This window comes from Psammomys obesus, unplaced genomic scaffold (assembly GCF_907164565.1).
Source record: "Psammomys obesus unplaced genomic scaffold, mPsaObe1.curated_primary_1811, whole genome shotgun sequence".
Classification (NCBI taxonomy): Eukaryota; Metazoa; Chordata; class Mammalia; order Rodentia; family Muridae; genus Psammomys; species Psammomys obesus.
Genome location: NW_026586589.1, coordinates 5,483,959 through 5,505,957, shown reverse-complemented (window position 1 = coordinate 5,505,957; position 21,999 = coordinate 5,483,959). Strand labels below are relative to the sequence as shown.

General features: G+C 50.2%; 1 protein-coding gene across 1 annotated transcript in view; it reads left to right on the top strand.

Annotated features, from left to right (window-relative positions):
• Arhgap40 (Rho GTPase activating protein 40) overlaps positions 1–20,767 on the top strand; it is a 32,748-nt gene extending 11,981 nt beyond the window's left edge. The window contains exons 2-15 of the mRNA XM_055602402.1: positions 1,408–1,604; positions 5,310–5,527; positions 6,027–6,102; positions 6,484–6,635; positions 8,567–8,732; positions 11,547–11,638; positions 12,121–12,198; positions 12,551–12,710; positions 13,102–13,184; positions 14,497–14,700; positions 16,871–17,011; positions 17,648–17,817; positions 19,346–19,395; positions 20,211–20,767. Of these exons, the coding sequence (XP_055458377.1) occupies positions 1,408–1,604; positions 5,310–5,527; positions 6,027–6,102; positions 6,484–6,635; positions 8,567–8,732; positions 11,547–11,638; positions 12,121–12,198; positions 12,551–12,710; positions 13,102–13,184; positions 14,497–14,700; positions 16,871–17,011; positions 17,648–17,817; positions 19,346–19,395; positions 20,211–20,302 (1,879 nt within the window). The 3' untranslated portion in view covers positions 20,303–20,767. The remainder of the gene's footprint in view (positions 1–1,407; positions 1,605–5,309; positions 5,528–6,026; positions 6,103–6,483; positions 6,636–8,566; positions 8,733–11,546; positions 11,639–12,120; positions 12,199–12,550; positions 12,711–13,101; positions 13,185–14,496; positions 14,701–16,870; positions 17,012–17,647; positions 17,818–19,345; positions 19,396–20,210) is intronic.
• Positions 20,768–21,999: the final 1,232 nt, after the last annotated feature.

Genomic DNA, 21,999 nt, shown 5'->3' with positions numbered 1-21,999 from the left:
TGTGTGTGTGTGTGTGTGTGTGTGTGTGTGTGTGTGTGTGTGTGTGTTCTGTGCTGGGGGCTGAACCTAGAGCCTTGCACATGTCAGGCAAGCACTCTACTTTCCTTCTAGTTTTAACTTTGGCCACTTTACATGACGTGCCTATCTGTTTTATGTTTATTTGTGTGGATATGTGTTTGCGCATGTGTGCACGTAGAAACCAGAGGCTGACATGCTGGGTGTCTGCCCTGATTGCTCTCTACCTTATACAAGGAGGCGGGATCTTTCCCTTGAATCCAGAATTTGCTAATTTGGCTATTATAGTAAGCCAGCTTGCCTCTGGGGATCCACTGTCTCTGCCTGCTGAGTGCTGAGGTTACAGGCCCAGCACTCATGTGGGTGCTAGGGGACTGGACTCTGTCCTTGTGCCCTTCGGCCAGCACTCTCCTTCCTTTGTAAAGCAGAGACATAATGATTTTTTGTTTGTTTGGTTGGTTTTTCAAGATGGTTTTATTGAGTAGCCCTGGCTGTCCTGAAACTCACTCTGTAGGCCAAGCTGGCCTCGAACTCAGAGATCTGCCTGCCTCTGCCTCCAGAGTGCTGGGATTAAAGGTATTCACCACCACCACTATCCCTGTTTTGGTTTTAATTAGGACAGTCCAAAGCCTGAAGAAGCTTATTGTTTTCATTAAAGGGACCCGAGAAGTGGAGAGATCTTTCCTGTTATCAATAGTAAGCTCAGCTAGAGAAATTTCTAGATACACTCACTTCCCATTTGAGGAACCTAGGGGTCCTGTCCTTTCTTCTCACTTGATAGGACCCTTTAAGGGTCCAACAGCTGATGGTGTCAGAGCTGGTGTGTTTGGGGCACTATTAGTACCAAGGTCTCTGAAGCCTCTGGCTCTGATGGGAGCGCAGAAGCTCTGAAGCCCGTTGATAGTCCTGGCTGTCATTTACTGGGACCAGGAGCCTGACTCTGTCTCATTCTGGAGTTATCTGACTGCACGAAGTGGAGATTCATTCCATGTTGTGTGGAAAGCCAAGGAGGGTCAAGGCTGGCATGCAGGCGTCCCCGGACTGCACAGTGTGGGAATGGGAGTTTGGGACTGTGAGCCCCAGCCCATCTCTCGTGGCTTCAGCGGCCACTCCCCTGGGTGATTCTACAGCTTGTCAAGTTGACAGCTGAGACACAACACGATGACTGCTGGCCTTGCTAAGGGAGCACTGTGGCCCTTCAGTTGTTCTTGGCACCAGCAGCATTGCTTATAACCCATGTTCCGAATTGGTCAAGTTTCCTGGTCGGTTTGTTGAGAGCTAGGGTCTAGTACCTGGAGCAGTACTAACTTCAGGGCAGACCCAGGCCAGGCACAGCAAGAACCAAGCCTGGCTTGACTCCCTACCAACCCACCCCCCTCTTCACTTGTACAGCCCTGGCCCCTCTACAGGCCCCACAAATTGGCCACAGCGTCCTCCGAGGCTACGCCCTGCTGACTGCTCCCACTCCCGGCTGTCCTGGGCAGAGAGCTTGTCCATGGATGGCTTCTGGATGGAGGTGGAGCGGAGCCAACAGAAGGGAGAAGTGAAGGAGGAGGACCGAGGTGGAGGCAGAAGCCAGCTCCTGGAAGGTAAGCCTAGCTGGGCTGCAAGGTGGATGGTAGGGTCTTATCCCAGGGTGAGCAGTGTGTCAGAGCCCAAACATGAGGGAGAGCATGGAGGATTTCCTCTTTGCTTGGACTGTAGTCTCTCCATTGCTCTACCTTCCATCTGTTTTCTATGCTATTCTTGAAAAGGACTATCTGATAAGGCCAATCAGGTTGTCTCTCATTTGATGAAATAACTCAGGAAATACCTGCTGAGTATTTCCTTGTCTGCCAGGTAGTGTTTAGACACTGAGATACAGTGGACAACACTACAGTGAGGCCCTAGCATTCTAGCAGATTCTAAGCAACCCATACAATACTCTTAACTCCCTTTCTCTCTCAGGGTAACAGCAGCCAAGTGTCCCTTCCTCATAAGCCCTCACCATGGCAGCAGAGAACAGCATGAAGCCATTGCTAATACACCTCATTGTTCTGGAGGTGAAAGGGCTCAGCTGGCTCTCCTTCAGTGACAAGCCCAGGGCCATCTGGATCAGCCATCTCAAGGGGCTTCTAACCCATGGTTTTGGCAGCGAGTGTGATCTCCCACACCTGTGGGCTGGGTCTAGACCACCTCCACGTGGCCTCTGTGGATGGCCTAGGCCTCTTCACAACATGGCTTCTGGGTTTAAAGAGTGAAGCCTGAGAAAGAGCCAGCCTTGGAAGATAGCCACCATTGCTTTTGTGCTGTCACCCCGTGTGCACCCACAGTCCAAGACAGGGGAGCCAGACCCCATCTCTTGGTGGGATGACACTTCCCCTAGTCTTCCAGCCTTTCCAGAACTGGCCTGGGGCCTGTCTCTGCCTCGTCTTCCAGTCTGTCACTCCACCAGGCTCTCCTCCATCAAGGCTTCCTTGTGGCTTCTGACCATGAAACCTCACTGCTTCCTCTTTCTAGAATATTCTTTGTCCAGGGTACCTTAAAAGGCGGTCTGTGCTCAGCCAGTTGCCAGGCTCAGAAAGTGCTGCCTAACCTCCCTCTATACCTCTGACAATTCCTAGCCTCTCACCCGATGTTACTCATTGCTGTAGTAACCCTCACTCCTTGACACCACCATAACAGTTGCTCACACACCGCCATCCTCCACTTTCCACCAGACCTTCCCACAGCCTGTGTGCTGGTATCTGGAACAACTGGCCATGTTCCTTGTTTGGCAAGTGAGGGAGTAAAAGGGCGTGACTAGGCTGCCCACGTGGAAACTCTCTGATCTAGCCGAGGCGTCAGCTTCACTGGCCTTAGTTGGTCAAATAGACCATTTGAGACTTTTCTTTTGGAGGGTTGGTTGATGGCCTGGTGCAGGGGCTCCAAGAAATGAAATTTCCCTGGTGAGGCCAGAGGTGGATGTAGGAGACAGGCTTGCCTGCCTTACACTACAGCCAGCAAGTATATCAAAAGCCAAACACGGGGCCGGAGTCAGAGTGCTGGAGGCTGGAGCCTTTCAGACAACAAAATAAAGACAGGGCTTGTGTAGCTCAGGACAGACAGAACCAAGAGTATGCATAGTTCATTATCCTCACTATATTTTAGTATAGAAATGGTGGGGTTTTATACATGTAGATCATTCTGCTCTGCTCATATCCACTCTACCTGATACGCTCTCCTGTCTCTGTTCCTTCTGGTCCTTTTTTTTTTTTTTCTTTCTTTTGAGACAGGGTATCCCTGTGTAGCCTTGGCTGTCATGCGCTCACTTTGTAAACCAGGCTGTTCTCGGACTCACAGAGATCCACCTGCCTCTGCCTCCCCAGCTGCTAGGATCACAGGTGTGCGCCGTCACTGCCCAGCTGGCCCTTTCTGTAGTTCACTCTCCTCTTAGCCCAGCTGGCCCTTTCTGTAGTTCACTCTCCTCTTAGCCCAGCTGGTCCTTTCTGTAGTTCACTTTCTTCTTAACTTCTGTTAAGAGTTAAGGGCTGGGGATGGGGAGCACTCCACTTACAGGGATATTGCTCCTTCACAATAGCTTTAAGCTCATCCCTACTGCTTACTGCTTTTGCTGCCAGGTGGACCTGGGAGAAGGGAGCCCCAAAAGAAGGCAGACTAAAGTCTCAGGCAATAGCCAACATTATTCAAAGCAATCGGACAATTTGTTCTCTGAAGGTTAAGAAGAATCACCTGACTAACGTGTAGAATTACAAGGACACGCTGCCTGTCCCGAAAACATGTTTTTCCATAGAGGCATGTAAACAAGCAGCAATCGCCAGCTGTAAGGAATAATCTGAAGTAAACTCACTCCTATCAGCTACACCTGGGAGGGGCAGGCAAGCACATTCCAAGAACAACCCCGTGTTCTGAAGAGATCGAGGTCACGAGTCTCCTGTCTTGTTATCTTGGAGTTTTCTCACAAGCACTCAGAATTCTCTTTCCACAATTCCATTCTTGGACTCCAAGCAGCTATGAGGCTCAGCTGGGTCTGCCTGCCTTTGAGTCAGGAATCAGAAAGGCTTAAGTTTCCCTTTTTCTCTTTCTTCCCAGTGGCGGCCAGAGCCTAGGCATGCCTCCTCTGGTACTCTGTGCTTTCCAGCCTTTCTCCAATGTTCCCTGCCCACCTCCAAGGTCAGCCTCCATGCCAGCTTAACTCAAACAGCATGTCCTTTTCTCTCTCTACTCTCTCCTGATTTCGGGCAGCTGCTGAGGTATACAGCTTGCTTGCCCTGGGGCTTTTCTTTCAAGGTCTAATAAAATTGTCCTCAGGCTTAAAAACAAAACAAAAAAGTTAAAAGTATGCTCGGTGACTAAGGGGAAATATTTAGTAAACAATCATGCAAGGATAGCAGGATCTAAAGAAACATTATGCATGTCCATTAGTTGCCTTTCTTAGTGCTATGCTAGGATATCTGACAGAAACATAGTCTTTAAAGATTTATTTATTTCTATGTGTATGGGCACTTTACCCACATGTCTATCTGGGCAACGTGTACATGTGGTACCTACAGAGGCCAGAAGAGGGCGTCTGCTCCTCTGGAATTGGAGTTACAGATCCTGTGGGTGCCCAGAACCGAACTGGGGTCCTCTGGAAGAACAGCCAGTGCTCTTAACCACTGAGCCATCTCTCCCGGCCCTTGTTTGGTTATTTTTGAAACCACCGTCTCCTTCCTGACTAACTTGTCCGACACATGTGTTCTTTGCAGCTTCCTTGGTGAACACATGGCTGTTTCCCCCACAATAGAGCCAGTGTCTTCTCGGGGTGGTCAGGGTAGCTGGGGACAGTGGCCTAGGTACAGCGTCTCAGCCCGACTCCCGGCAGCTGAGATCAGATGATGTCATTTCAGCCTGGTTCTGCTATAGGATCCTGGCAATGGAGCCCACCAAAGGCACTATTCCAACATATGAACGTCTTGAACAGAGGGTCCATGCTGTGCATGGCTGGACTTCCATGACCCTGTGGCTGGTGTCTTTGCCAGAACTGGGAGTGGAAGTGATTTTGTGGTTATATATAACCACCAGAGTGTATGGGGCCCTCCCTGGCTTGCTGTCTCATACGAGTTTAAATCTGGATGCCAGCCAGTGTTGTAGGCACTTCCGTTTCTCACCTGGGGAGAATTAGGTGCTGACAGGCCTCAATATGAGCACTGTGGAATCTCTTACTGTCCCCATGAACATATGATTCTATGTGAGGGTTACCTTAGTGAGTATGGCTAAGCCACATATGGGGAGTTCTGTGCGTTTATCTGATGTCCTCCCTCTGTCGTCCAAAGGAGACACTGAATCCCAGTGGCTACAGGACACAGGCCTGTCACGCCTTGTTGGTGGCCTGGGCTTGGACGCTGATCACCAGGGACTCCTGTCTACGCTGACGCAGACCCAGGTGGCTGCTGTGTGCCGCCGGCTAGATATCTACGCCCGCTCTGCCCGAAGGCGACAGAAGGCACCCGTCAGAGATGTCAGGGATATCTTTGGGGTCTTCGCTTCAAGGGTGAGTAAGGGCTGTTAGGTGCTGTCTTTTTGGGGCTTCTGTGATGTCCCTTCAACTCTCGTGTGCTACCGCTGTGTCATGTCCCCAAGCCGTGTGGCAGTGCCTGTGTGCTGCATGGGCCAGCGCATGTGTGTCTGTTGCCACCATGTCCTTGGATGCATCTGAAAGCTGAGAAGTTCTGGTGAAGTCACTACCAATTAAAAAACAACACTTTTCATTGTCACTTGCTTGTTCTGCTGGTACTGAAGCCTGACAAGCTGTGGGCATCTTCTTCCTGGGGTACTTAGGAAGTACACAGCCCTGTGGTTGAAATTTTAGGCATCGAAGCCAGACGGGCCCCTGAGTTTCCCCTCATCTACCCCACTGCTGTGAGATCTAGGACAGGTAACCTAGACTCTCTGATTTTCAGTTGCTCTGCCTGTGAATGGTTCCTATCTCCCCAGGGTCTGTGTGATGCCTTCCCACAGGACTAATTGGGTGCTGTCTGTAATTTGTATAGGAAGTGGCTTCAGAAAATGGGGACTCCGAAATGAAATGGACCCAGATCAATTTGGAGGATTCTGTGTCTCCTGTAGGTAAGTGGCTTTTGTTCTTCAGGGCCCTGGGAATCCAGGCTGCTTAAGCCTCTCTGTGAAGCAAGAGAATGCTTGTCTCTGCATTTTCTGCTGGTTCCTCTCTCTCCCTGAACAGGGGTAGTAGGAAGAAACTCCAAGAGGACAAGTTGTGCCCTTAAATGGACCATTTCCATCAGGCTTATGGTTCTCAGTCCAGAAAAGCTGTAGCAAGGTGGTCACTTTTGTGGGCCTCAAATCTTCCTGGCCCATTGCCCAGGAAGTTCTTACCCGCTTCCTGGACTATGGGCCTCAACTAGAACATCACTTCCTGGACAGTAGGCCTGAGTCCTTAGTCCAAGAACTTGCTTCCAAGTCAAACCTGTCTCTGCTTTTGTCTTAAAGGGTCCACAGATTCTAGGAGACCACAGGAGACAGCTGGGATGGAGGAGGTCTTCAATATGGACTCTGCCTACTCTGAACAAGCTGCAGCGCGTCTACAGAGGGCCCGGCCATCCCCAGAAGGCACCCGTGCCTGGGGCAAAGGCTCCCTACCGGTGAGAATGCCACCCTGAGGTCCTTGGGCACCACCCCATCCTCCGGCTTCTCACACCTGCCAGGCTTCCAGGCACCCAGCAGGGAAGTTGTTGAATCACGTGATTCCTCCTGCAGCTGTTAGCTGGGTGGCTGCTGGGTATCAGGGACCAGGAACGGGGCATTTGGAAGCTCTCTCGGTGTTTCCATAGAGGCTCTTCTTCACCTCGTTCTTTAGAAAGTCATCTCCCATCAACCATCACTCAGTAGTTATTTTGCTTGTTTTTAGCGACAGGGTCTCACTATGTAGCTCTGGCTGCCCTGGAACTCACTATGTTGACCAGGCTGGACTTGAACTCACAGAGATCCTCCTGCCTCTGCCTCCCAAGTGCTGGGATTAAAGGTGTGTGCACCACCAACACCTGTCTTTTTTAGTTATTTTTAAAAATTAATCTTGGTGCCTGTTGGGTAAGAGAGACCCAACTTTTTTGCTTTTAGTGTTTTATTTCCCCAAATACTGAGTTATCTCAGTAAATTAGCATCAATCATTTATATTTAAGACTGAAATTTAGGACCAGCAAAAGGGCTTAGTGGATAGAGGCTTTTGCGGCCAAGCCTGAGAGCTTGAGTTCAGGCTCTGGGTCCCACATGGTAGAAGGACAGAACAGACTGCTTCAGGTTGTCCTCTGACTACCACATGTGTGCTGTGGCACATGTATGAACACACACACATGCACACAGACACACACACACATTATGTATGTGTGTATACATATTTAAAGACAGGGTCTTAGCTGGGCAGGCGTATCTCTGAGTCAAGTCTACAGAGGAGTTTCCAGGATGTCCAGAGCCATACAGAGAAACTCTGTCTCAAAATAGCTAACTACCTAAATACAGGGTCTTAATACATAGCCATGGCTGGCCTGGACTGTCTGTGTAGACAAGGCTGGCCTCAGACTCAGAGTTCTGAGTGGCTTGGCCTCCTGAGTGTTGGGATTAAAGGGCAAGTCGGCATTTGAATCTATGAAGTAGGATCCCATGGCTTATGTGCTATGTTGGCCATAATTATAACACACAGCCGTGAAATAGAATCTGCCACAATAAGTAAGGTGAAGAGTCATTGCCAGGTGGTGGGGCACACCTTGAATCCCAGCACACAGGAGGTAGAGGCAGGCGGGTTCTGTGAGTCAAAAGCCAGCTTGGACGACATAAGTAAGACCCTGTCTCAATACGTACATACATGCTACATACATAATGATTAAGGAAGATGCCTGACTCAACTTCTGGCTCCACATTCAGGGGCATGCCTGTGTGCAGCCACACACATGCACATACCCATGCATACCGCACATGCATGCATGCAAAAAGAAACAAATACAATATTTTCCATCTCCTTTGGGTGCTCTGATGATGGGACACTAAAGGGTCCCAATGCTGAAAGCTGCCCGCAGAGCCCCAACATGGCCTCTAGGTGGAGCAGCTGAGCAACCTTCATTTTTTTTCAGTCACTACCGCCACTCACGGTCTGGAAGAAGAGGAGCTAGGACTGTCTAGGCCGAGGGTTGGGACACAAGCAGAAGCATAGGTGAGATGAACAAAAGACAAGAATATCAGCATGATAAGAGGCCCATGGGTGGTCCCTCTCTTCCAGGGCCTCTTGCTGGCATGTAGCTGGCAACTCACTACGGTGGCCTCGCTGGCAGCTTTGAGCCTGATAGTTTTGCCTGTAGGCGCCCGTTACATTCACGAAAGGCCTTCTGAGGTGGATGCTGTTATAGTTCCAGGCAGCGAACTGGGTTCAGACGTCACCGTCTGGCAAGAGGCAGAGCTCAGACTTGAGTCCAGTGTGGTCTCCAAATGGGGTCACTCCCTGCTTCTCCCACCCAAATGCCTGGGGATCGGTGCACGCCATCTTACACCCCTCCTGACAGGCTGTCTCTAATCCCTTCGATAGAGGTTCAGAATTCCCAAAGGCCGACTGGGTGTGACCAGGATAGGAGACTTGTCTTCGACGGACATGAAGAAGATCCCTCCCTTGGCCCTGATAGAGCTGACGGCTCTCTATGACGTCCTGGGCCTGGACCTGAAGAGGAGCAAAGCTGGGAAGTGGAAAGGCCCAGGTCAGAAAGGCCCATGTGTGGTATGCCTGCCCCTGAATGTGGAAACCGGAACCTGAGTTAGGTGTCTTTCTTAATCGTTATGTATGTATGTATGCATGTGCCAGAGGCCGGCTGTCTCTCCAAGCTTGCCACCTTCTGTACCCCTCTATACCCACCCTTTGCCCTGTGAATTGGAGCTGCCTGCCCCACCACTAAGAAGCACTCAGCTTCTGTGTTTCTTTCTTTTTTTTTTTTTTTTTTTTCAAGTAAAAACAATTCCTAGCCAGTGGCTTGGTGCACCTGTGATTCCAGCTTTTGGGAGCCTGAGGCAGGAGGATCATGAGTTTGTGCCTAGCTTGGGCTATAATGCAAAATTCTGTTTGAAGAATCCAACCAACCAACCAAAAAACTCAATTCATGTTCATTTTACTCCATTCCTATTTGAGTAAATATGGTAAAACACAAAATGGAAACTAAGAAGTAATCACACTCAGTGTTCTCTCTCTGTCTCTCTCTCTCTCTCTCTCTCACTCATGCACACACACACACACACACAAACACACACACCATGTGTATGTGCATATTTTTTCTTCTTAATATGACACAATCACGAACATTTTCCATTTTCCCAGTCCTATGGCCTGCACCTTCCTTTTCTACAGCAATTTCTTCATCCATACATCACAGATGGCATCTAGCCTGGCTCCACATTGTGGCTGTTGTGAGTGAGCAGCAGTAACATGGGCGTGGCAGCGCCCTAGCTCAGCTTCCTGTGGGTGCCTTACTGGGGCCTTATAGGTTTTTCCCCTTAGGTTTGTTTTTATTTTATGTGTGTGAATGCTTTGTCTTTGGGTGTGTCTGTGTGCCATGTATGGGCAGCGCCCTGCAGAGGTCAGAAGGGGGCATCAAATCCTTTGGCACTGGAGTTGTTAGCAACCATGTGGGTGCCAGGAACCTTGGATCCTCTGCAAGAGCAACAGTGCTCTTTAACTCCTGAGCAATCTCTGGAGCTCCAGTTCTGTAGGAGCAATGACTCACCATTGGTTTCCCACAGCGGCTTTGCCGGCGGGCGTTCCTACCAGCCGTGTGTTGTAGGAAGGTTCACTTCTCCCCATTAGCCTTGCCAGAACTTGTCATTTATGAGTTTGGATGACAGCTGTTCTGAATGGGTGGTGTGGAAGCTCAATACAGCTTTGATTTGCACTTCTTTGATTACTAAGGATGTTGAACTCCACCCCCCCCTCAATATTTATTGGTTATGTGTATTTTTTTTTTCTCAAAATGGCCTATTCAATGTGTTGCCATTATTGGTTGCACAGTTTGAATTTTTAGCATTCAATATTTGGAGTTCTTTAATATATACAAATATTAATCCCCAATATTAATTAATATTGGCCGCAATTTTCTCTTGCTTTGTAGACTGGCAATTGTTCCCTCCTCTGTGTAGGTTTTTCTTTTTTAAATTTTATTCAGTCACAGCTGTCAATGTTTTTGCTCTTGATATACTTTCCAAAAAGTCCTTGGCTGTGTCATTGTCTTGCAGTATTTTTCCCTAACCATTTCTGAGTGTAGGTCTTACATTAAGGTCTTCGATGCAGTGGGAGTTTATTTGGGGGGAAAAGTGGCTCTAGTTTAATTCTTCTAGATGAGAAAATCCAGCTTCCTAGACATTTGTGAAGAGGGTTCTTTCCTTCATGTAGGTCAAAAGTTAGATGGCTGTAGCTGTGTGGTTTTGTTCCTGGGTCCCGAGCTCTAGTCCACAGTCTGCGTGTCTGTCTTTTGTCACTATGGCTCTCTAGTGTAGGTTAGCCAGGTGTTGTGAGGGTTCAAGTGTTGCTTTTTCTGCTTAGGGTTTGATTTGGCTGCTCAGAGTCTTTTGTGTTCCCACGTGAACTCTAGGATGGCTTTTTCTAATTCTGTGGAGAATGTCATTGGAGGATGGACAATTGACAAGATAGATGTTTCCACAATACTGATTGTGCCAATCCACAAATGTGGGAGGCCTTTCTGTCCTCTAATGTCTTCCTCAATTCCTGTCTTTAGTGGTTTAAAGCAAATCACAGTTTTTAAGCCATTACACTGTTTTTCTCCCTGTGACCATACTGAAATATATTTAACCATTTTTCTACCAGAGGATAGGTATTATGTCCATATTTTCCCTGGTGTAAAACACAGCCATAGTTATTATATCTAAAAGTTTGAATGCATCAAAGTTTAAATTTTTTTTTCTTTGAGACAGAACCTCACAAAATGTAGCCAGGGCTGGATGTTAGCTTTCTACCCTCCTGCCTCAGCCTAAAGAGTGATAGGGTTACAAGCATGAGCCATTGTGCCCAGTTCTAATTCAGTTCGGATGTATATTATCTTTCAGTAGTGTCTGTGCTCATCTCACCGTCTCACTGTCAGCATTATGCATCGCTGGTGTTGTTGTGGGTTCTTCAGAGACAAGCAGTTGGTGGCTTAGAAAGGTGGGGGGAAGGTCTAGCAGAGAGGAGAAGGCCAGTGGAAGAAAGAATGGAAGAGAAGACACTGAAGGGGTTTGTGTGGGAACAACCTTAAGTGATGGGTCTTGGTCCATGTCTATAGAGCCAGGCAGCTCTGCCCTGGTCTGTTGGTGCACAGAAGGACAGCAGGGCATTTTCCTTTTAATTCTTTTTTTTTTCTTTTTCTTCTTTTTTTTTACCCAGGAGAGAGGGCTGTGCTGTGACATGCCTGATGTCACCATCGCTGAGGCCAAATGCTTCAGTTCCCTGTCTCCCCAGAGCTTGCTCCTCCAGAAGAATGAGTCTGGTTCTAGAACTGATTTGCACCCTCTCCTCCTCTGACCCCCTGCAGATTCTGGCCTTTTTGGCGTGCCCCTTCACAGCCTGCTGGAAGCTGACCACAGAGTCCTCCCCAGCACCCAGGTCCCGCTGTTCCTTCAAGCTGTAAGTTATTTGCTTGCTTAGCCCTTGGAGTGCTGGCTCTAAGGACCGTGTGAGGATGCCTACCACAAGGGGGAAGAGTCTGGGCTTTAGAGGAAGGGACCTGGGTTCAAATTCTGCCTTTGGTATCTGCTAGCTCAGAGACCTTGGTGCAGCTTTGAGCTTCTAGATCCTTCCTCCGACGTCTGTGAACTGGAGTTCTAACAACAGTCTCCTTTAGCTGAGAATTAAAGGAGAAAATGTCTCCGGAGGCTTGCAGAGTGGTGCAGGAAGCTCAGGAGGGCTGAGCTCAGGGCCAGAGCCCTTGTCCAACATGTGCAGAACCCTGAAACCAGGACCACAAAAACAGCAACAAGAGCTCTTGTTACCTGAAGGAACCCTTCTAACAGCCTCCCCTCCCCAGTTTTCATGAGAGACAGTCTCCCCCTGCTCTGACCCACTTGCCATTGGCGGCAGGCTTGAATGATGAATTCTTCCTTTGACAGTTGCTGTCCTGTTTGGAAAAAAGAGGGCTGGACACGGAAGGCATCCTGAGAGTCCCTGGATCCCAGGCCAGGGTCAAGGTAAAGGCTGGTTCTTTTACCTCTAAAGGCTGCCTCACCTCCCCAAGCCCTGTGCTCTGTTTGGCTGCGAGAGACTCCGGGTCCTGGCTGGTCTGTGGCCTGCCTTTGGTATGGCTGTGGGATCCCAGGAGACAGAAAGGTGGCCCAATAGCGCCATGGGCTCTGGGGTCGCACTGTCAACACCTGTCGACTCAGGATGGCATTCGATCCTCAAGGAAACAGTGTCCGGGTGGTGCTGCAATTGTCCCCGCCTTGCAAGAGCCCACTGTAGCCCAGACAGTGAGCAGCTTACAGCTTCACAACTTCTTGTGAGGCGCTTCGGGCAACTTCTTGGTCACCCTCCTTTCTCTAGGGGCTGGAGCAAAAGCTGGAGCGAGACTTCTATGCCGGCCTCGTGAGCTGGGACAAGGTTCATCCCAACGACGCATCTGATTTGCTCAAGAGGTTCCTCCGGAAGCTGCCGGCGCCTCTGCTTACAGCCGAATACCTCCCGGCTTTTGCAGCCCTGCCCAGTGCGTGTGTGGCGGTCCCGCGCATGTGCAGGCGAGGGCGGGAGGGCGGGAGCCCCTGGTCTTGGTGGGAAAGGTGGAGAAGGGCAGCGGCTGGCAGACTGGATACCTGTTCAGAAATGTGTCTTCTGGGGTCTCGAGCTGGTGGGGCTGGAAGTACGCATGTGCGGGCGCACAAGCCTTGAGCATGTGTGCTTGCTTTTTACTAACCAAGTGTGGTGGGCATCTCGACCAGCACCGCGTGGGCTTCTGTCCGAGCATGCTAGCCAGGAGGTAGTGACAAGCCTTGTGGTAACAGTCCTGCTAGGCTTCTCCCCCACCCCCTCCCCAAGAGGCTAGAGTAATGAGGGAGCATCTCTGAGTTTCTTTCCCCCCCCCCCCCCCCCCCCCGCAGACATTCCTGACCTGAAACAGCGCTTGCAGGCTCTACACCTGCTGGTCCTCCTCCTGCCGGAACCCAACCGCAACACCTTGAAGGTAAAAGTGACTCTTAGACCCTCGCCTCAGCCCTTGCCTCAGTGCGGGCTCTGAAGGTGCTCATCCTTGTGTTTATGCCTTCATCACACAGTCATGCCAGGTGTGGGCGTGGTGATCACCTGACCACCCACCCACTCCTTGACTGAGAGCCTTCCCCAAAAAGCAGGAGAGTTCTTAAAGCGCATCTGATCTGCTAGGTGCTGTGCTGGCATCTTGGGGTGGGGGGGGGGGTTGGGGGAGGCAAGGGCTTTGTGTGCTGAGAAGCCTGGTGAGCAGGGAAGAGCGGTTCTGACCACTATTCTCTGAGGACCTTGTGCATCTCAGAATTGGGCTGGACCAGTCAGCGCATTCCCAACTCGGCTGCTCGCTGTCCCTTTCAGATGTGGAGGTGTGGTGTGGTGCTGATGTTCTATTGAGAGCCAGTTTGGGAAATGGTCCCCTGGGGTCCTTCACTGTGTGGTCTGGGAATGGGTGCTGAGGGCTGGGGCTGGGGTTGGGAGTAGCCTTGGCTTGGCTCCCTGCTCCCCACCTCCTGGCTGTCCTTGGATTTGACTGATGGGCCTGTAAGGGGCCTGGGATCTTCATCTTGGAATTTCTACTCCCTGTTAGTCACTGTGAATGATGAAGTATTTTGTTCGATTATTTTGGGTGCCACAGGAGCTAGCACAGGGAAATCATAGGATAGAGGATGTGGGCCTCTGTAGGTGCTCAGTGTATGCCCTTCCTTTCTTTCTTTCTTTCTTTCTTTCTTTCTTTCTTTCTTTCTTTCTTTCTTTCTTTCTTCCTTCCTTCCTTCCTTCCTTCCTTCCTTCCTTTCCTCTTTCCTTTTCTTCTTTCCTCCTTTCTTCCACTTTCCCTCCTTTCCGTCACTCACTTTTCTCCTTCCTACCTATTGTCTTTTCCTTCACTTTTCATCCTTCCTTCTTTCCTTCCTTCCATCCTTCCTTCCCCATTCCCTTCTTCTTCCTCCCCTTCTTTCTATCTATGTATTATCTTTTCATCTATGTATCTTTCCATTCCTCTCTCTTCTTCTTCTTTATTATGTGGCTATTATGACATTCTCAAGTCAGATTCTTTCTCTGTAAAATGAGCCCAACAGTAAAACTTCCTGTGTAGCATCTCTGCCAACTTATCATCAGAGAGCTGGCAAACCCATGCCAGAGGCTAGCTGTTGGGCCAGGGGCACAAGGTGTCAATAGATGGTAGCTTAGATCCACCCCCTTCTGCCCAGACTCCAGTAAAGAAGGGCTGCTGTGGGTGGGAAGTCCAAGGCTGTGCTGGAAGGTAAGGCAGGTTCTGTGTCTGCCCCTAGGCACTCCTGGAATTCCTCCGGAAGGTGGCAGCCCAGGAGCAGCACAACAAGATGACTTTGTGGAATGTTTCCACGGTGATGGCACCCAATCTTTTCCTGCCCCGAGGGCGGCCTCCCAAGCTCCCCAAGGGTGAGAAGCAGCTGGCGGAGGGAGCAGCTGAGGTGGTGTGCATGATGGTGCGGTACCAGGACCTGCTTTGGACGGTGAGTGATGGCGGTGGCAGCAAGCTCAGGGCCATCCATCTCAGTTCCCAGCACCCTGTGCTGGCCTGGAGCAGCTGTCTACTCCCTGCTGTCTATCATGGGCGCCATGTTTCTTGTCACTAGTTAAGGCTCTTCCTATGACTCCGAGGGACTGTGCAGAGGCTGTTCTTTTTCTTCCCTGCATTCAAGTCTAAGAAGTCTACATTTGAAAAACAAGCAAAGAAGTGGGGGCACGTAGCACAGAGGGGGACCTGGGCCTAGTCTGCTGAAGCTGAAGGTGGGACAGGAGCCCTGAGTATCCATCACTCTATCACTCAGTATTCCCACCACCCAACTGGCACCATCCACACGGGCTGCTCAGCCCATTTCCTCATGCCATTAGTCTCCTATTCATTTGCCCACTTGCCCAAACATCTTCCACCCACATATCCAACTACCTATTTATCCACTTGTCAGTCACATCCCTACCCATTTGTCCAAACAATCTCCACTTACCCACTACTCACCCATGGACCCACTAATCTAGCTCTCTACCTCTCTTCTACCCATCCTCCATTTTACCCATCGCCCACCTGATCGTCCATCCATCATTTACCCACTCATCTACCTATTCACCTATCTACCCATCCATCCATTATGCATTTATCCACTTAGTCATCCATCTACTCAGCCACGAGCCCCCCCACCCACCTACCTAAAATCTATTCATCTACCCACGTATATACCCACCTATCCATTCGTCATTTTACCTGCATACTCATCCATCTGTCATGCACCCTTCACTCGCTCGCCCATCCATCTACCCCAGTCTACCCACTCGTATAACCCATACACCTACCCACCTTCCATCCTACCCCTCACCTCATCTCCGGATTAGATTTAGCCCTCTAGATCCCAGCAAACGCATTCTTCTCTCTGAGTATCCCCAGATCCTCCGTCCTGAGTCAGCTGCTGTTTTAAATGCATCGGGAGTGGGGGGGGGGAGGCTAGAGAAATGGCTCAGTGCTTAAGAGCACATACTGCTCTCTCAGAGGACCTGGGTTCGATTCTCCAGCACCCACATGGCAGCTCACAGCACTCTCTAACTCCAGTTCTAGAGGTTCTGATGCCCTCTTCTGCCCTCCATGGGCACCAGGCACACACTTGGCGCACACATACCTGCAAGCAAACCGTTCAAATGCATCCTGGGCTTCCTGCCTCTGGGTTTCTGCTCAAGCCCTTCACCCCGCCAAGCTGTTCTTTCCCTTTCTCCGTAGGCAGAGCTTGGTGCCCTCTGCTCAGTCTTTAAAACTCAGTTCAGGGTCAGTTCTTCTGCTGAAAGTTCCCTACCTGACCCTAGACTCCCATAATTCCCTTTTCTCTGCGCTCAACCCTCTGAAGTTATATTGCTACTAAGACAGTGAATTACAATGTTGTAAAGATTCATTTTTCTTTTATTTGTACGAATGTATGCGGGCGCACCACTCATGTTCCTGGTTCCTGCAAAGGTCAAAAGAGGACTTCAGCTCTCTCAGAAATGGAGTTAATATGATTGTGGATGCTGGGGACAGACCCAGGTTGTCCGAAAGGGCAGCCAGAGATCATAACTGCTGAGCCACCTCTCTGCCTGCTACACTTTTTCCTGTTATAGGAAGTTTTTTTTTTTTAAGGGATTTTGAAAAATACGACTTTTTGTTTTTCTAAGTTTCAGACAGCACAGATGTATGCAGCGAGATGAGACAAATCTCCATCGCCTTCCTCAGGTGTCACTGTGGTTAGGTTTCTATACCCCATAGTCTTTCACACCTTGGAAAGCCCGTCTCTGGATCCCGAAATCTTTGCTAGATTGTTGCTGCGCAGTGGCGCTGACCTGCAGTTCCCCAGGAACTCCCCAGGTCCACTGCTTGGGGTTCCCAGAGCCGGAGGCCAGTACAGATGTGTTTGGGAAACACCTCTGCCTGGTGTGCCAATGAACAGCTTCTCTCAAGCACAGCTCTGTTCAGAGGCGCAGGGACCGCTCCAATCCGGAGTCTAATACTCCGGATTCCTCTTTGGGGCTAAATGTCTAGCCCTCTAAACTAAGGCTCTGGCAGCCACGTAAAGGAGTCAGTTTCCAAGCCCTGTGTGGGAGGAGCCACGGTGGCCCAAATGGGGCCTTGCACCAGGCTGAGATAGGATTCTTTCTGGACAGGTCGCCTCTTTCTTGGTAGCCCAAGTGCGAAAGCTGAATGACAGTAATGGCCGTCGTTCCCAGCTCTGTGATGGGGGCCTCAAGACTTGGCTGCGGAGGACACACGTAGACAGAGACAAGGCTGGGGACGGGCTTGAGGCGGTGAGTGGTCCCCACACCAGGCGAACGGAGAAAAGGACAGAAGGTGGAGAAAAAGGACCTGGCTGCGGGGGAGGGTATCCCGATGATTTCTCTCTTCCCCGCCACCAAGCTGCCAGGCATAAGCGTCTGCGGTCGTCAGGGGGCGCCCGAGCAGCACCGCAGAGATAGAGGAGGCGGTGCTGGAGTCAGGCTGAGGGATGGGAAGCTGGCCTGGTTGGGGGTTCTCCTGGAAGCCACTGACTCACCCCTAATTTTAGAAGGTCCTTTGTGTGCCTGGGGTGGGGTTCGGAAAGCGGATGGGGCCGCTTTGTGGGACAGGGATATGGAAAAAACGAGGAGCCTTTCCGGAAAACAGACGAGGGAGGAGACTTCAACACAACACAACCCAACACAAAGTGGAGTGTGTGTGTGTGTGTGTGTGTGTGTGTGTGTACGCGCGCGCGCGTGTGCACATGCACATCTGTATATAGCTTAAATGTGCTCCTGTGTGTTCACGAATTTGCACACCTGGATGTGTGTGTGGGTTTGTGTCAGCCTGTGGTGTGCCCTTGAATACCCGTCTAAGTATACATGTGTGCATGAATTCCAGGGATGAAAGAGCCTTTTGTTCTTCATCTCCACCATCTCCATCTCCAGACTCCCAAAGTGGCAAAGGTCCAGGTGACCTGGCCCAGCATGGATCTTCTGCAGGTGCCTCTGAATCCTAGCACCAGAGTGACCCACATCTTGAAGCTTTTCACAGAGCACCTCAATCCTGGGTCACCACCTGAAGAGGGCAGTGAGGACCCAAACAGCATTCTCTCAGAGTAAGCACCATCTCCCTGAGCCAGGAGCCTCTGCTTCTCCCCTGCTGGGGGAGGGGAGAAGGAGGCTCAGTCCTTTCCAGCTGAAAAAGCCATGAGGAGGTACACAGGTCCTCATCTGGCCCTGTTCTTCCCCTTTCTGTGGTGGTCACAGTGGGTTCTCCATCCCTTTTAGAGCTTCTTGGCTCCGAATGATAATGAAAAGGGCCGCCATTTGTACTGATTTAATATATATTTAATGGCTACAATATGTCAGACAGCATGTGGAATGCTAAAACGGTAACAAAAGGACTCAACAGAGGGGCTGGGGAGACAGCTCAGTGGTTAAGAGCCATGACTGCTGTGGCAGGGGGGCTGAGTTCAGTTCTAAGCTGCCCAAGTCAGGTAGGTCACAACCACCTCCAACTCCAGCTCCAGGGTGTACAACTCTGGCCTCCACAGACACCCACACACATCTGCCTGTGGGTCACTCCCCACTCATGATTAAAAATAAAGAGTCAGCAGTGCTGCACACACCTTTAATCCCAGCACTCGGGAGGGAGAGGCAGGCAGCTCTGTAGGAGTTTGAGGCCAGCCTGGTCTACAGAGCAAGTTCCAGGACAACCAGGGCTACACAGAGAAACCCTATCTCCAAATTAAAGAAAAAAAGAAATAAAGAAAAGATAGATCTATCTATATGTAATCTATCTATCTATCTATCTATCTATCTATCTATCTATCTATCATCTATCTACCAGCAGAAGTCCTGGCCTTCCTGGCTTATACCACAAGAAAGAGACAGACATAAATCAAGTAGCCAAGTCCAGTTAAAAACAATATTGGCTTTTATAAGAAATACATGGAGCAGCATGAATGTGCAATGAAATGCCTGCTATAGTCTGAGGAGCAAGCAAGGCTTCTGGGCACAGAAAACTGTATGTGCAAAGGTCCCAAGGAAACAAGCAGAATGGCCAAATATAGAGTGGGTGTCATTCCCTTGGGAGCTTCCTTCACGGGGCTGGCACAAAGCCCTGCAGAGCGTCAGCCCTTACAAAGTGTCTGACCCAATTCCTTCTGATACAGAGGAGATGGGGGTAGGGAGTGTCCAAAGCCACAAAGCAAATCAGGGGACGATTCTGGAGCTGAATTCACAATTATCATCTGATAGTTATCTGCTTGTATCATTATAACCCACACATAATCATACAATATCAATATTCCTCCTTGATGCAGAATCTGCCTCTCATAGCAGGGTCCTCCTCTCATTTGTCACCCTGGTCTCATCCCTTCGAAGCCCACTGCTGGTGCCTAGCAGGAAGGGACCTTGTGGCAGAGTACCTGGAGCTGATATTTTCTAAGGACTGTCTCCCTGCCTCTCCTTGCCCCTGGGTGCTGGCTGCTTTCATTGGCTCCAGCTCTCTCAGAAGGTCCTTATGCCCTTCCTACTGGGACCACATATCCTCACGAAGGCCCCTTCCAGGCCTGAGATAATCTTGCCTTCTCTAGCAGAGCCCATCAGTTTTGTTTTGTTTTTTCCCCCTCTGTCTTACAGCAACACAAAGCCGGCCAGCTTCCTTGTTTATGAAGTTGGAGGGAATATTGGTAAGTTCCCCTGTGGGAAGTGAGTCCACAGCAAGGGCACCTAGGAAAGGTCAGCATGTGCCTTTCCATTGTTGGGCCTCTATCAACCCTGCCGTCAGGGTCAAGATGAGCATGGCAAACTCAGGAACTCTTCCTGCATGGGCAGCTCCACTCGGTTGGAGGGAAGCTGGCTGGTGTTTGGTGCAAAAACTGTCAGTGCTTACACGGATGTCTCAAGGACACTCTAGGGAAAGGCAAGCTCAGCCCTAATGTCTTTAGGAATGCTGTAGGCCCTCAAGCATCCGTCTCCAAGGGTCCTCGCTTTGTGAGAACCAGGGACAAGCACTGATCCTTAACCCTGAATGGGCCATTCAAATCACCTCCGTGCATGTGATGACAAACGGCTGTGTCTTGTGAACTCATGTTCCTAAAAATTTCCCCATGTGGCTGAAGCTGCTAGTTCAAGGACAAGACTACCCTCAGAGAACTCTGGCCAGGAAGGGGAGACAAGACAAGGTCCAGGAGTTTTTGGTGACTGAAAGATAGCTTTGTGTGGAAGGGGTGGAGGAGACTAGGAAGGCCTTTCAGGAGCCTGCCAGATCCACCAGGGGGCTCTGCATGGAGGCTGCAGGTTTTCAGCATCTCTGTGGATGCCTGTGAAAGAGGGGTTAAATTTCCCAGCAGCACATCTTCTACCTCAGAGAAAGGGGTAACTGTAGCCACAGTAAGGCTCCCGTAGCCAGAGGGTGGTACCTTGCCTGGTGAGAGGCTCTGGGAAAGATAACAGCATCTTTCCCAGCCGCACTGTCAACCTCTGGGATCCCTTCTTCCCACAGGTGAACGTCGCCTGGACCCAGATGCCTACCTCTTAGATTTGTACCGTGCCAACCCCCATGGCGAGTGGGTCATTAGACAGAGCCCTACCTAAGCCTAGAATCCTTGAGAAACAGCCTGGAACATCAGCTGGGAGCAGAGAGGTTCACACGGAGGTCTTCCTCCAAAGTCCCTCTTCCAGGAAATACCTCTCCTATGCCAGGCCTGCTCCTCATCATCCTCACCATGCATACAGAGCCCCAGAGGAGCCTCCCAGGCACCTGCATCTCCACAGGGCATTGTCCACAATTTCCAGACACAAGTGGAATAAAAACTGTGACGTCTCTCTCAGGAACAGGTGGGAGTTCCCAGAAAATATTGCTTTGGAGGCAGCCCCACAGCGTGGAGTGGGGAATCACTGTGACTGGGACAACCCCTTGACTTCTCTGAGACTTTGAAGATGCCATGGACAGCTCTAGGAGAGCTGGACAGAGGACAAACTTCCCTTTGCCCCCTTGTGTCTTAAATGCTATTTTACAGAGCCTCGTCATTTTTATAGCGTATGTAAGTTGCTTCAACATTAAACACACAACTAGCTCAATGCACTTTCTCTTCGCTTTCCTCGCCTGGCTCACAGTGGGTGTTGTCTTTCTGGCAGATGACTGGAGCTGGGAGATGAAACACTTTGCTGTGCTTCCCCACAGGCTCTGGCTCCGGTTATGCCTTGAACTTGCCCCACTGAAGCAGGGCCAGGAGGAGCACCCAGAGTACAGAGGCCCAGTGGAGGAAGTACAGCAATTGCTGAAGGGCAAGGATGAATCCCTAGAACTTCTAACACCTATAACTTATGACCCCAGCTCTGCCTCCCCTTTCTTCTGCCCCAAGTCAGCCTTCTCATCTGGGAAAGTGAAGTCTCGTTCATTCATTCATTCATTCATTCATTCATTCATTCATCCATCCATCCATTCATTTGCTTACTCAATAACGAATGTGTTGAGCATCTTACTTATACCAAGAGTTTTACAAACTCCATCTCCACAATACTCCAGCGTTTCCATTTCAGCTCTTCTCAGTTGACTCTCAGAGACTGTAAAGCAAGTAGTGCTCCCAGGATTCTGGAGAGTGAGCCTATGAGGAAGAAGGGGAGGCCCCGTTAGTGGGTGCATTATCAAACAAGTCGCCACGGCAGGCAAACAGTTTGGTTCTGCTGAGGGGCCCTGAGAAACAATGTAGACAATGTCCGTCAGAGTCACTCCATCCCAGGGGTAAAGAACAAGGGCGGTGAGTGCCTGGGGAGCACAGGATACAGGCTCTCCTGACTATGATTGGGCCTTGCTCCCATACACCTCCAGGCTGCCTGGTAGAGTGGGCTCTGACTGCCCAAGAGCTCTTGACTAGAGATGCAGGTGCAGTTCAAAATGGCTACCGCACACTGGTTCCTTGAATGCCGGAGGGACAGAAATGGGTGGGCACTGATGGTGTCTGTATGGCATGCTGATGGTGGTAGTAATAACAGTTGTGATGATGGCGGTGATAACAGGAGGGTGGTGATGGTTGATAGCATACAGATGATGATGATAAGGGTGGTGATCACAATAGGATGGTGGTGGGCATGATGATAGCAATGATGGTGGTATCATGGCAATAATGGCGGTGCTTGTGATGATGGCGATGGTGGCAACGGCGGTGATGGTGGCAATGATGGCGGTGCCATAGCAGATTTAAATACCTTTTTTATGTGTTTGGGTTTTTGCCGGCATGTATGCCTGTGCATTGTTTACATGTTCACAGAGACCAGAAGAAGGCATCTGA